Below are 15,263 nucleotides of genomic sequence, written 5' to 3'. Positions count from 1 at the left end.
GCGAGAGGAGGAAGGAGGCTCCCTGCTGAGCCTAATGCAGAGCCTGATGCGGGGGGGCCCTGGGATCATGACCTGAGCCAAAGGCAGAGGCTTTAACCCACAGCCACCCAGGTGCCCCAAACATGAGGATTTTTAAGTACAGATTGACATGTGGGGCCCAATTGTCTTCAAAGAAGTTTGCACCAAAAACTGAATAGTAGTTGTCTCTGGGAAATAGGGAGAGAAACTTCTGCTTTTCAGTGATAACTGTCTGTATTGTTGAATATATATTTTTATTAATATAAGTCTAAATAACTTTTATAGTTTGAACATGACAGTAATTTATACCTCTACTTAATCCAGGCTTGAATTTGCATTTAAAAACAACTACATGACCTTTACTCATCAGATGAATTAAAAAATGGCATCCTATTATTTTAATTTGATGATTGGTAAAATTTGACCTTTTCACCAGGATCATTTGTCATTTTTTCTTTAGACCTTTGATGAGTCACTTAGTATCAGTAGGCCTTAGTTTACTTATGAGTAATATAAGAGGAATGATATTTGAAATTATTGTGAGGATTAATGGAGATCATGTATGGAAGATGCTTTGTAAGCTGTAAAAAGTATATAATTGTATTTATTGCTTGTGTGTTTATTGATTTTATATTGATTTAGATTAGTTAATGGTTATGAACAGTTAGGCCAGCTTTGCTTGTTTGCATTCATTGGGAGAAAGGCTAAAAAGTCAGAGATTCCTTCATTAGTATTTATTTTCGTGCCATGTAGGATTCATGAGATTTGGCTTCTTAGGACTAGGTTTGTGCTGCATTTCTACTATTTAATAGCTATGTGTACAGGTGTAATAATGCATTGAACACAAACATTTCTTTGGTCAAGACCAGTAACGTTCAGGGAACATCTGGCCGGACGCACATCAGAGTTCTGTGCACTGAGAAAGCATTCATGCAAGCTCATGAAGACCATCTGTTTAAATGGATTGATAGTACAAGGAACCTTGTCTATGCAGATTCCACTAACTGGATTCCCCCCACCCTATTCCACTCCTCATAGTTTTGTGAAATGAAAATTGGTCAAAATCATGATTCTAAGGCCTTGGAAGGTCAGTCTGATATGTTCTTCTGAATTATCAAAGGCAGATTAATTTCCATCCAACATGGTTTTTGTGAATTCTATATTTAGCTCTCTGGTAACCTGGGTACCTTGTTTGTCATTATCCAAAACGCTGAATTCTGGATAATAGGGAAACAGGGCTGAGTAAACAACTCCACTGAGTAATAGATGACCTCTGGGCCTTTTATTTCTGACACTGTGTTCCCTTTTATCCAAGGACAAGATGTTACAAAAATAATTCAGAGTGACTCCCAAGGGTAGCCCTATGAACTCCTTGGACTGTATGGTGGAGGAGGGTGAATCACCACAGCAGAATGTTGATTCCCCCGGTGCTGTTAGTAATTGTCCCAGCCAGGCACTTCAGCGGTGAGGACACAAGCAATGGGAAAGTTTTTTCTGACTCATTCACAGTGTAATTCGCAGAAGAAAACGTCTAGCTTCTCTCTCTCTCTCTCTCTCTTTTTAAAGTTGCATGCGTGTGCCTGTAGTAAAATATGATGTTAAAGCATGGATCTCCCAAATGAATATTCAAACTAGCTCTTACCAGTAGCAGTATTTGGGGGTATTTTGTCAGTCAATTTTTATTGTTCTGGATGTTCACACTGAACTGAGGGATCGGGAGTCTCAGTGTCCAGTCCTATATATCCATGATTCATTTCAAGTAGTTTAAAACAAGGGTATTACTTTTCCACAATGAATTTCAGGTGTCCCTGTGCCCTTTCTTATCACTCTTTGTGTCTGAGACCCCACCCCACCCCCACAGAACACACATTCACAAACCAGGGGACTTTCTTGCTTCAGAGGAATTCATCTGAGTCTGGGGATTTGAGTTCTTCTTGGGCATTGTCTCCTCAGAGGAAAGTCCACACTCTTTAGGTGGCATTTGTGGTCCACTGTAAATTGACCTCCGCTTTCTTCCTTTCCTCATTTCTTTCTGTTCTACACAGACAGTCTGTTTACTCTCACAAGCGGGACTCCCCCTTTCCCTCTTTTGATGTTTCTTCATGTTTCCTTAGTCAGCTCCCATTCTCATCCTGTTTGTATCTTCCCCATCCTGAAAGGCCCAGTTCAAATCCCACCTCCTCCATATCTATCATACTGTTATGTGGCTACTGTGAGGCAATTGTTCCACGAGACCTATGTACATTATTTCTCACAGAGTTGTTTTTTTTTTTTCTTTTAAGATTTTATTTATTTGAGAGAGAGAGATCATAGAGGGAGAGGGAGAAGCAGACTCGCTGCTGAGCAGAGACCCCCGATGCAGGGTTTGGTCCAGGATCCTGAAACCATGACCTGAGCTGAAGGCAGACACTTAATCGCTTGAGCCACTGAGGTACCCTGATCACAGAGTTTAAAACAATCCTGAAAAATAATTACTTTTATTTTTATTTTCAGATGAGAAAACAATCACAGAAAATTAAAAAGTAACTTGAACCTAGGTACTAAATGGCAGAGCCACTGTTTGGGTTCGAGTCTTCTTGACTTAAATGTTCAACTCCACATGCTAGTTTTCCATGAAGCCTTCTGGATTGGACTAACTATACCAGCCCCCACCTCATACCTTCTCTGAACATGCTCTTTTGGCTTGGTTGGGTATGTCTTGTGTTTGGCAGTTAATCATGTGTTATTACCTGGTCACATTCTTGGGTTACTAATTCTTCTTTGATGATAAATCTTTTCTTGCCTTCTTTTCTTCCAGTATAGCTTTTTATCATAGGCTTTTCATGATGAGTTTTGTTTGTTTATAATGACTTCATGAATGAGGTCAGGGAGTGTTATTCCTCGTAGTTGTTATTATGTTTATATTTTTCTGTTAAGTCCAATCAGTTGTCAAATCCTACCGTAATATTTATCTCTATAATAGTTTTAGCAAAGTATCCTCCTCTCCTGTCTTTCTACATATTTATTCCCTTACCCTTTTATTTCCTTTCCGCTTTTCAACAGGAAAATAATTGTAATGAATGGGGGTGCTGGGTGCCTTGGTTAGGCTTCTGACTCTTCATTTCAGCTGGGGTTATGATCTCAGGGTCGTGGGGCCAAGACCCCTGTCAGGCTCTGGGCTCAATGGGGAGTCTGCTGGGCATTCTTTCCCTTTGCTCCTGCCCGTGCTCATGCTCTCTGTCTCTCAAATAAATAAACCTTTTAAATTACTATTTTTTAAAGATTTTATTTATTTATTTTTGAGAGAGAGCAAGCATCAGCACAAGCACAGGCAGGGGGAGTGGTAGGGGGAGAAGCAGACTCCCCGCTTAGCAGGAAGCCTGACATATGACTGGATCCCAGGATTCCCTGGGATAATGACTCTAGCCAAAGGCAGATGCCCAACCAACTGAGCCACCCAGGCGTCCCAAAAAATAAGTCTTTAAAAAAAAAAAAAAAAGTAATGATTACCAGGCATTGCCACTGAAGAGTTTGCATTGAGATGGATGACAGTTTGCTTAAATTCAAGTGTTGTCTGCTAGACAAAGGCTATTTGATAAAAGAATTATGGATACAGTCAGGCTATGGATGTGTTTGGGACGAGGGGTACAAAAAAGCGTTTCATCGAGGTTTACAGATTGTAAAGTGAGGATTTATCTTGAGAAAAGGTAGCTGTATTTATTTACCTTTTTCAGTTCACTGGTAGAGAAATATAATTAAAGTTGATACAAAGGACTCATAATCGAATCCATGGTATACGCCACCTATCATCTAAACTTTCAAGACCTGCATAACTCCCACTCCCCAAAAATTCCCATTGGTGGCCATACACTGAGTCCTTCTGTCCATTCATAATGGTTATCTACATGAAATATATGGAAAATTTTGCATAGATGAGAAGTAAACAGTGGATTTTGAATTCTTTAGGTTCCTACAAAGAATTATAAAATTTGAAACTGGGGACTATGGGAATAAATCGTGGGCTTATGAATAAATTGTGGGTCTTAAGAATAGTGGTTATTGGCAAAATTTAAAGCATAGATCTTCTGTGCTCTGTGGTTATAGTTTCTGTGTTTTCTAAATCTGTGGCATCATTATATAGATTTTTTTTTTTTAAGATTTTATTTATTTGACAGAGATCACAAGTAGGCAGAGAAGCAGACAGAGATAGAGGAGGAAGCAGGCTCCCCATCGAGCAGAGAGCCCGATGTGGGGCTTGATCCCAGGACCCCGGGATAATGACCTGAGCTGAAGGCAGAGGCTTTAACCCACTGAGCTACCCAGGCGCCCCCATTATATAGATTTTGAAGGTAACCAACTAAAGAGCTTTCTGGGAGAAGAAACTATATCTGGAAACAAACATTATGAGTGTAGCTTTGTACAGTGGATCTCAGTGTGGCTGTTTGGGATATTCTGTATACTGTGGGAAAAGAGAAACGATCTTCTGGGAGTCAGGAATTTCAGATGAAATACATTTCAGTATTTTATGTTCAGCTGGGGAAGGCAGGCACATTGAATATAAACTCTTGATTTCAATTCAGTCATGATCTCGGGGTCCTGGGATTGACCCTCACATCAGCTCCACACTCAATGGGGAGTCTGCTGAGGGTTCTCTCTTTCTTTCCCCCTCGGGGCCCTCCCCTTGTGCACATTCGTTCTCTCTCTTGCTCGCTCACTCACTCTCAAATAAATCTTTTTAAAAAAAGAATATAAACAGTGACTGTAAAGTAAATATTGTTGGTAGTCTTGTAGAATCCTTTAAACTAGTGTTTTTTAAACTAGTTTGTTATTCATTAGTGGACTGTGAAAACTGTTTTGAGAGACTTGTTTAGCATTTTAAAAATGTATTAAATAGTATAGAATAGAAATAATAGTATAGAATAGAAAATGGAATGAATTGTGTATAGTAAGTCTATCTTTCTATCTTTCTGTGAAACTGATTTTTTGTCACACACATATACACAAATATACTGGAAAATATATTTTTTACTGTGGCTTATAGTCAAAAAGGTTTGGAAAGATGTTGTAAAGCGTGGCTGTTCGCACAGGATCTCAGATAATGATGTATAACTAACCCTTACTAGATTCTCAGCTGAGCTGGGACAGACCAGACAGGTGAATGAGCGGTGGCTCAGTGCTCTGAGTGTTGACCTAGTGGTCAAGTCTGCTGCATTGATGAGGACAGAGTGCATTGCTCGTTGTACAAATATGGTCCACTGAAGAGCTTTGCCTGCAGTTTAAGATTGGAGACTTGGTCGGCAGACTGTTTCAATGCTAACCATAAGAACTGATCATAGTTTTTTGGTTGAGGAGAGGTATAGGGGACCATTTTTCCTGAGATTTCTTGTTTTTCTCCTCTAACTTCAACTGTCTTTTGAGGTAATAGCTGAGTTTGTTAAGACTATAGACTGGACTGGACATTTGCCATTTGTCTAGCTCTGAACTCCCTTCATTTCTAGAGTGATCATGTGTTGTTGCTGTGGAAGCTGAAGGAAATTGCAGACACATGACTGGGTGAACTTGGTGCAGCCTCTTGGATCCCCATGCCACAGGGCTTTGAATCTGGAGGGAATGGTGTGAGCATGTAGTGGGGGCTTGAGATCGTTCAGGGAAGCAGCAGAGCCAGGAGTCCAGTTGTGGTAATGGCCAGGGACCTGTGGTAGCCAAGCTAGAATGGTGTCCTGATGAGACTGTTCCTGTGTTCTTATAGCTTTCTCTTAATTCATTTTTATCCTAAGGTGAGTGGAACTGGTTTCTGTTGTTTGCACCCAAGAACCCTAAGTGGTTAAAGAATTACAGGAAAAATGTTAGATTGGTTTTTGCCCTAAAACAGCTTAGTACATAATAGAGAAGGGGTAGGTTAATATGCAATAGACACACGAGTAAGTTAGTAAAAGTTAGCAAGGGGTGAGGGGATTCCGTGTTTCCTGTGTATTCTATTAAATTACAGTTACCCTCAAACTTTGTCAGATGCATCATCAGCAAGAAGTTGTTGAAGCATGTCGTCTTGGAAATACAAATGAATGAAAAATTAGCTGTATTAAGGTGTGGCATATTATGGTTTCAGACCTCCTATTCTTTAAGGAACCTTGGAGGTCATCTTGTATTTCTTTTTCTTTTTTCTTTTTTTTTTTTTTTAATTACACAGTATTTCAGCTCAGGAGGCTTTGGAGGCTTGCTTAAGACCAGGCAGGTCCTGACAGAACCAGGCTGGAACCAGGGCTCCTATGGGTGGTTTCTCTTGTTGCCCGCAGGAGGAAGCTGGCGTCCTCTTGTCCTCATTTGGACCCTCCCTCACCTTTCCCTGATTCCTGCCTCTTTCCTACATGGTCCCTCCTTCTTATAACCCATCCCTGTGATTTTCTTTTTGCCTGGCTCTTTTCCAGAACAGCCACACCCTTCCTTTCTGTCTTTTAAAATCTTCTGTCTTCCTCAAAGCTGGAAACCGATTCCACTCTTCCTGATCACTGCACAGCCCTCTCTTACTGACTCTTGCTCTTCCTGCTGCCTGTCTGCATCCCCCCACAACTGCTGTCTGGTGGTCCCCCATGGATCTGTTTATCTTTCTAGCTGTTAATGGATGGCAAGGTTTTGGTGGGCTCGGTTTTAATCGTGATGCTTCTTTAGATTCTGCCAAAGCCCCGTGCCTTGACCAAGGAAATGGGGCAAAGTGAGAAAAGGCAATGAAGTCAGAGGCCGAGAAATGTGTTTGAGCCCCATCTTGCCACTCACTTGACTGTGGGACTGTCTGAACCTGAATCTTCTCATCTGTGAAAGGGGCTGTGAGACTCAAATGTGGTTATAGATGTGAAAGCCCTTTTAAACCATAAAGAACCCTGCAAATGTAAGGTTTTATTGTGATGGCACAAGTGCTTAATATGTATTTTAGGGATGAATGATTGAAAAGCACATAAGGTGAAGACAGGTCATTCTTCCCACTGTGTTTGGAGTGTCTCCTGCCACCATATTCCTGACCCCTATATTCTGTGTTCTCTAGTGACATTATAGATGTATTAGTGGTAAAAGAAGAAAAGAAAAGTAGCAAAGCATCTTGATACAATGTGGCTTTTAGGAAAATACTTATTGACTTTAATTAGGCAGAGTACTATATTTGCTTTGATCAGAAATTGTCTGTCAGGGTAAGCAGGCTCATTGGGAGCTGTGCAGAGAGCCCTGACCCATCGAGTTGGCATTGATTGTTTGATCATCCCTAGCAGTTTATTGTAAATGAAGCAGCACTTACGGTTCTCGGTTATTCCTGGAATTGCTGCTATAGTTAGAAGTGAGTTATTCTGTGTGGCAGGAATGGCATATAGAAAAGCCATAATTCTGACTTGCTGACAGGAAAAAATAGCAGATTTTGTATTTAGATTATGTCGTCCTTTTGGCTGGAATCCATCCACTCTGCACAGTATCTTGTGATGCTTTCATCAGAGCACTTACTCTAGGTCTCAGCAAGGCGGGGGGTATTGGGAGCAACTGACAGAAGTCGCTTCCAGAGTTCCGTGGGAGCAGAGTCTCTAGTGAGGAGACTGGAAGGGAAGCAGAGATGCTTTCTTTCCCTAGCCTGGTGCCTGTCTTAGGCCTCAAGGAGAGTCTGTGTGCATGCGGGCTGTGCCTGGGTGCTTCATTTTTTTTTTTTTTTTTTTTTTTTAAATGACAGCTGTTGGGGCGCCTGGGTGGCTCAGTTAAGTGTCTGCCTTCAGTTCAGGTCATGATCCCAGGGTCCTGGAACCGAATTCCGCATCAGGCTCCCTCCTCAGCAGGGAGTCTGATCCTTCCTTTCCCTCTGCCTGCCGCTTTGCCTACTTGTGCTCTTTATCTCTGTCAAATAAATAAATAAAATCTGTTTTTAAAAAAATCTGTTAAAAAAAATGACAGTTCTTTCAGTCTCTGGAGGGAAAAAGCCTTGGAATGAGTTCAGTCTCCTAGGTGGATGTTAGGCTGTGAGAAATACTAAAAAGTCAGAGAAGACAGTGATGTAGGTGATCGGAGGCATTTTAAAGTAGCTTTTGCCCTTCAGAGGAAAGAGCGATCCTTGGAATCAGGAGTCCTGTGTTTGACTTCCCGTACTCCCACTGACTGGCCTCAAACCTCCCCCGCTTCTTATGAGAATTAAGTGGAAAGTGCCCAGCTCCTCTCATGAGATGTTGCTGGTGCTCTGTATAGACTGGAGTTTCCTCTCCTTGATTGGAACTGTGTTCCATCAAGATGTAATCTGTTTAACAGAAGTTAAGGCCAGAATGTGAATGCATGCTGCCTGGTAAGCTCTGCATTAGGCTCTTTATTTGCATTAACTCACTTAACCCTTTATAACTGAGAACATGGAGGTTTCGGATGCTAAGTAGCTTGCTGAAGATGACAGGAGCTGGTAGGTGGGGAAGGCAGGATTCACACCCTGCTCAGGATGGCTCATTCTCTTCACGGCCCTGCTAGATTTATGAAGTGGAACTTCATTTATGGCCAGGCTTTTGCTCTGAATCCCTGTGTATTCTTTTGTTCTTCAGAGAGGCTCACAGCCCAAGGCCTTTGCCATGAAGCCTACAGTATATTGCTTTAGCACTTAACACCTTTCTAGGTACTTCCACATCAACAGCCCTGTTTGAAAAAGGCATTGTAGGAGCTCAATGAAGACTTTTTGAAAGATCTTTCTGATCCTTTAGGCATGCTTCCTTTAGGATGTTTCCTCTCAGGTTGAGGAATCAGGAAACTGAGGCTGAGAGATTAAAATGTTTTGTCCAGGGGCACACTTGCTAGTTGTGTATCAGCTCAGTAATGTTGCTTACTTTGTTACCTTCATCTTTTCTTTAACAACTGCAGTTGATCTTTAAATAACAGAAGTTTGAATTGCATGGGCCCACTTATATACATTTATATATATATATATATATATATATATATATATATAAAATACAGTGCTGTAAATAAATGTATTTTCTTTCCCTTATGATTTTCCATTTAAATTAATTTCTTAAAAAAATTTTATTATTTGATAGACACAGCGAGAGAGGGAACACAAGCAGGGGGAGTGGGAGAGAGAGAAGCAGGCTTCCTGCTGAGCAGGGAGCTGGCTGTGGGGCTCCATCCCAGCACCCTAGGATCATGACCTGAGCCAAAGACAGATGCTTAACAACTGAGCCACCCGAGCACCCCCCCCTTACGATTTTCTTGATAACGTTTTCTTTGCTAATTGACTTTATTATAGGAATACAGTATATAATATATAAAACATACAAATATGTGTTAATTGACTATTTGTGTTATTGGTAAGGCTTCCAGTTAGCAGTAGGCTATTGGTAGTTAAATTGGAGGGGGGAATAAAAAGTTATATGCTGATTTTTGATGTGGGAGCAAGTGTGCCTAACCTTTGTGTTGTTCAAGATTCAACTGTATTTGATTATTTATTGATTATCTAATATGTGCTGGTGACCAGCACTGACCAGGACAAAAGTCCCTACCCTCTTGGAGCTTGTATTGTTATGTTAGGTTTCCTCCCTGGCCTTAGGGCTGTGCCTGCTGAAATAGTTTTTTAAGGTCTAAGAAATTTAGTCTTAAAATTTTTTAGGCAGCTGATTTCAGGAAATATTTCTAAATTACATATTTTTCTTTTCAATTTTTCTAGGTTCATACTTTAACTTTCAACTTTTGTATTTTCTACTTCAGAAACCAAATTGTAAGGTTTTTACGGCGAGATAAACACAACACCAGGCAAAGTGGGTGCAAGGCAAGATTTATTAAAAACGCTCTCCCGCGAAGTTTCAGGGCTCAGGAGAAGGGGAGCCAGGAAAGTTGCACCGGGAGGAGGTGGGCACCCTCGGGCGAGGTTCCGCGACTCTGGAAAGCAGAGTGGGGGAAGTCGCACCCAAGGCATGGAGGAGGGGACTTTTAAGGGTCCTCGAGGGAAGTTCAGGGGTCTTTTGGCAAGGTTCCCTTATTTGGATATTTCACCTGCTCTTAGGGGTCCCATTGGTCCACTGGAGCCTGGGGCGGGGTCTCAGATTCCCGCTTGTCAGGGTCCCATCGGGTTCCTGCTTGGGTCTTTGTTCTCCTGTCCAAGCTCAGGTTTTGTGGCGGGAACTTTCGCCATCTTAAGTAGCCCTTTCTGCCAGCCCAACAAAGACCAAAAGCTTTGATTCCTTTAAGGTGTACATATAGTGACTCACTGTGTGTGTTTTAGTAAAAACAACCAGATACCCAAAGTGTTGTAGTCTGACTCTTGTCATTGATTTTTAACCATCATCCAGTCTGTTTTTATTGTGTAAATCTGACAGTGGCCTTTGGCCAAAAGCCATCCTATTCTGATCATACTTATGAATATTAACATGGTCTATTTCTATGTCTCTTCACTATTCAAAGTTTAATTGTATATTCTTCCCTTACACAGATACCTGTATTTCAAAAGATGTCCTTGACAATTTAAGAGAGTTTATCTTCAGACTAATAGATTTCTAGGAGTTTAACATCTTGGAAAATAGTTGTAAAATTCCTGTTGTAGCCAAGCCCTGTTCAGACCCACAGAGTTGTGTTTTGTTTCTGTTAGTTCTTCCTCATTCAGGAAGTATCAGACTTTGTCTCCTGTATGAGACTTTGTAAATCAAAGAATTGTGGGACCCCACAAAATTTCCCTGCCCCCCCTTTTTAATGAAAAGTAACATCTATAAGACCAGGAAAGCAGTCCTCTGATCATAGAAATAAAAGCAATTTTTTCAAAAACTTGAAATTTTGTAAGTAAATTAGTGTGGAAGAATTCACTGCTATTATCAAAGAGCTTTTGATTACTCACTCTTATTCTTCCCATTTTCTGAGCTTCTTTGCTTTGGGAATGGGACCCAGTGAATCTTATTATTTTTAAAGGGTATCATGCGATTCCTGCTGGTCAGTTTTTTTTAGCATTAAAGATTTTCTTTTTGTATCTGTAACAAGAAACTTAAATTGATTTCTTGGAATTATCCAACGTATTTAGACACTGATCTTGCTCTTTCCTACCTGTTCTTAAAATAAATAGAGAGCATCTTGCTTGCTTTATGTGGAAAGAGATATTATTTGAATGAAGCTTTTGCACAGTCTGTAGCAGCAAAAAACTCATCCTGAATGAGGACAGGTGTCATTTCATATAAAGTGAATCAGCAATTTTAGATTTAAGTACTGATAAGAGCATCTAGCATGTCTTTTAAGTGCTTTATGGGTGTTTTTACATTTTTATCATTAGAGTGTCAGTTTTTTGGGAGCAGAGATTTTGTTATTGAATCAGCATATAAAAACATCATAGTAGGGGTGCCTGGGTGGCTCAGTGGGTTAAAGCCTCTGCCTTCGGCTCCGGTCATGATCCCAACGTCCTGGGATCGAGCCCCACATCGGGCTCTCTGCTCAGCAGGGAGCCTGCTTCCTCCTCTCTCTCTGCCTGCCTCTCTGCTTACTTGTGGTCTCTGTCTGTCAAATAAATAAATAAAATCTTTAAAAAAAAAATCATAGTAAATGTGTATTATCTAGAAATTCTTTTACTGATCCTGTTTTTCTTAAGAGTTTAATCTCTAGGGTAGTGCCACAAATCAATACCATTTTATTGTCCTGTCCAGTAATACTGGAGGTCAGTTTGAAAATTAAGTACTCTCTGATTTCAATATAGTGTGGCTTGCAGTAGAGAAGGCTAATGGAAAAAGCAAACTCTCCTTTACTATAGGTTTTCATATAATCCTAGTTCTAGAAAAACCTTGGTGATTTTTGGCTGACTCTCAAATCTTAGATGAGGCTCAGAACAGCCCTGTGACTTTTGAGTTCAAATTATAATATGCAATCTGATGGTGCATTTTAAAATCCTTTGTGAGTTATAAAAGGATTTATGCTGTAGTCTTTGTTAAAGAGCTGGGGGCTGGTGGAACCTATAGCTCTCTTCCTGATCTGAAAAGCTTTGAGTAAGTGTCCCTTTCCTGATTTGGGGCAGGCTTTTTTTTTTTTTTTAAGATTTTATTTATGTATTTGATAGAGAGATCTCAAGTAGGCAGAGAGGCAGGCAGAGAGAGAGAGAGAGAGGGGAAAGTAGGCTCCCTGCTGAGCAGAGAGCAATGCTGCTCAAAGGCAGAGGCTTAATCCACTGAGCCACCCTGGTGCCCCTGGAGCAGACTTCTTAATGCTTTAGAGCATGGAGTCCATCTGGTACATTTTCATTCCTCCGTGGCAGTAGCATATAATAGCATGCTTCCAGGAATACTCAGAGAGGCCCCAGACGTGTTGTTAGCAAATACTGCTGATGAACCAATAGTGCTGTGCTTTGCCCAGGTCAAAAAGAGTATTGGAGAGTTTTTCCCCATTTATGAAGCAGGAGGGATGAGACTAGCCCCTTCCTTCTACAGGACCTTTGCACATGCTAATCCTTTACTGTTTTCTCCCCACCTCCCTGGATATCCATTACATCTCAGCTCTTGAGTCCGGCACCAGATGACACTCTTCTTATTATATCTCTCTCTTTTTCCATCATGGCCTTTTAAACTCTTTATCATTACCCCTTTATGTGCATCATTGTTTGATTCCACTGTAGACTGTCCGCTCCATGTAAGCAGAGACCATATTGTTCCTTTTCTTTATTGTGGCCTCCTAATATAGGTCAGTTTCTGGCAATGAAGAACTGCTCAAAATAATGAATTTCCTAAATGTGACATTTGAAACTCTGATTCTGAGCTGAAGCAAAGTGTTAATTAGCATGTAGCTAATTTCACATTGCTCTTTTGATGCAGGGCAGGGTATCTGTTCACATAATTAAAATAATTGATTATATTAAGTTTTTAAAACCTGAGAGTATAAGGATTTATTCTTTGACTCTTGTTAACATTGTCCCTGCCAAAATAGCCAAGTCGAAATTGTCATATCAAAATTCATACTTGTATCCTCTTCCTGGCCTCCAGAAGATGACATTGTGACAGGATTGATTTTAAATTGCTTTTATGTTTTCATTTGTGCCATCTCCCACTTTGATCATAAGGTCCTGTGGGAATACTGGCCTGCAGCCTTGGAGGTTACCCATACTCATCTCCTTTTCCCCACCCCCTTTGTACTTCTGCCATGTACTGCTTGGGATTGTGCACTTCCCAATGTAGAGTTCTGATGAAGTGTATTGAATGAATGACAGAAAACAGACCGTAATCTGTCTTAACTCGGAAATGACTAACGGTGGTTACTCCTTAGCTGCAAAAATTATTTGATTCTACTGTTAAAAAATTTGTGAGAGGCATCTGGAGAGTTGTTAATAGAGAGTTCTGTGGGGGCGCCTGGGTGGCTTAAGTGGGTTAAGCTTCTGCCTTCAGCTGGGGTCATGATCTCAGGTTCTTGGGATTGAGTCCAGCATTGGGCTCTCTGCTCAGCAGGGAGCCTGCTTCCTCCTCTTTCTCTCTCTCTGCCTGCCTCTCTGCCTACTTGTGATCTCTCCCTGTCAAATTTAAAAAAAAAAAAAAAATAGAGTTCTGTGTGCGTGTTTTGGGCAGGGGGTGGAGGGTGATGGTTGGTGATGAAGATGGTGGGATCAAGTACTTTAATTCTACAGAATCAAGCTGGTATCTTTATGTTGCTACCTAAGTTTTCAAGGAAGAATGCCTCAAAAAATACTGGGAGAACAAAAAGCATTTTTCATTAGATTTATTCCTAGGCCTTCCCCCTTTCACTGTATTGTAAGATATTTCACCATTAAAATGAGGCCAAGTTGGGGGAGGGTAATTCTAAAGGAAATGTATCTTTTGGTGTCCTATTGTTCACAGCCTCAGGAGGGAGGTTATTGATGGAAAAGCACAGGGTCCTCACTTAAACTATACAGGGCGCTCTATGCCAGGAAGCAAAGTCCCTGGCTTCCTTTCTTGAAGCATTGAAAATATCATCTTCTGAGATGCTTCTCTGTCCTCTCAGTGTCCTCACCAATTTTCTTTTCCTTCTTCCTCCCAAATGCTTTTTCCTGCCCACTTTTGGTTTGGGCTGCTTCCTTAATAAAAGTGTCCTCTTACTTTCTGATGCAATTACCTCTGCAGCTGATTTATTTATTTATCCTTGTTTTTTAGCTCAGCTCTAAACGGACTTTGGAAAGTAGAGAAGAAAATCCAGTCTGCTTTTTGGAGGACTTTGGACAGCCGAATAAATGCAGGTATATACATTTGCATATTTTTAAAGAAGGGCCAAAAGGAAAATAGCTTTTAGAAAGAATAATGAAACTGATGTTGGATTTACAGGGCTATGCGCCCTTATATCTTTTACTTTAAAAGTATTGGTATTTTAATTTTTGTTTGTTTCCAAATTTGAGTGTGCTGGTTTAAAAATCCCGAGTATGGAAATATAGGAATTCCAAAGTAAAAGGTAAACTTCCCTTATAATCCTTCCTAGATATTCAGCACTTTAACAGTTTATTGTATGTTTTTCCATATTATGCATATGCATGACCGAAAGGGTCATATTATACACATTATGCTTTTTTCACTTTGCTGTATGTCCTGTATGTCTGCCAGTGTGGGTTCATGTAGCTTTATCTCACCTTTTTTTAACAGCTGTATAGTAATCTTTTATGTTGATTGTTCTCGTTTTGTTTCATCTCCTGTTGGACATTGCCAGTTGTGGTTTTTCTTATTTTAAGTGGTGCCACACCTTGTACATATATAATTTGTATACTTACCTGATCATTTCCTTGGGGTGAAAGGGTATAACCCCATCTCTGAGTTCTTCCCTTGCCACACCTCTATAGGATCTCAATGACATTTACATTGTAAAGCCGACTGCAGCTGTTTTGTTTTCTGTGTCTATTTTTCATTGTGGGGTGGAGTTGGGAGCTTCAGTGTTGGGTTAAAAAACTTTCTTCCTTGACAGTTGATCTGAACCCTCAGGGTAAGTTATGAGCTACTCTTACAGCCTGTGTTCTGGAAGATTCTGGTTTTCAAGGTGAAACAAGTAAAATTGAGTGCCTCTCAGTTGTAGCATTGAGGCATATCCGATTCGTGTTTCTACTGTAAGTATCTTGCCTCACCAGGGCAGCTAATAAACAAGCACATGAGTTTGGTGAAAAGACCTGTGGCTGTTGTCCATACTCTTGATTTGTCTTGTTTGGAGGAGCTTCCTTGGGCCTTTCTGCAAGCGCCTATTAAATGTAAGGTTCTGTGCTAGGTACTGGGAATATCTATGATATCACTAGATGAGTGACATGGTCCTTGCCCTTAAGAAACTCCCAGCATACATGATTGAGAGAGACAGACATGTGCATA

At 40.6% G+C, this 15,263-nt stretch overlaps 1 protein-coding gene across 3 annotated transcripts in view; it reads left to right on the top strand.

Annotated features, from left to right (window-relative positions):
- The window catches only part of JAK1 (Janus kinase 1), a 121,947-nt gene that overhangs the window by 57,355 nt on the left and 49,329 nt on the right, over positions 1-15,263 (top strand). For all 3 annotated transcript variants that reach the window (XM_059137106.1, XM_059137105.1, XM_059137107.1), the window contains one exon: positions 14,076-14,158. In XM_059137106.1, the coding sequence (XP_058993089.1) occupies positions 14,153-14,158 (6 nt within the window). In that variant the 5' untranslated portion in view covers positions 14,076-14,152. The remainder of the gene's footprint in view (positions 1-14,075; positions 14,159-15,263) is intronic.

The sequence above is a fragment of the Mustela lutreola genome, chromosome 10 (genome assembly GCF_030435805.1).
Source record: "Mustela lutreola isolate mMusLut2 chromosome 10, mMusLut2.pri, whole genome shotgun sequence".
Taxonomy (NCBI): domain Eukaryota; kingdom Metazoa; phylum Chordata; class Mammalia; order Carnivora; family Mustelidae; genus Mustela; species Mustela lutreola.
This window is presented reverse-complemented; position numbering and strand designations above follow the sequence as displayed.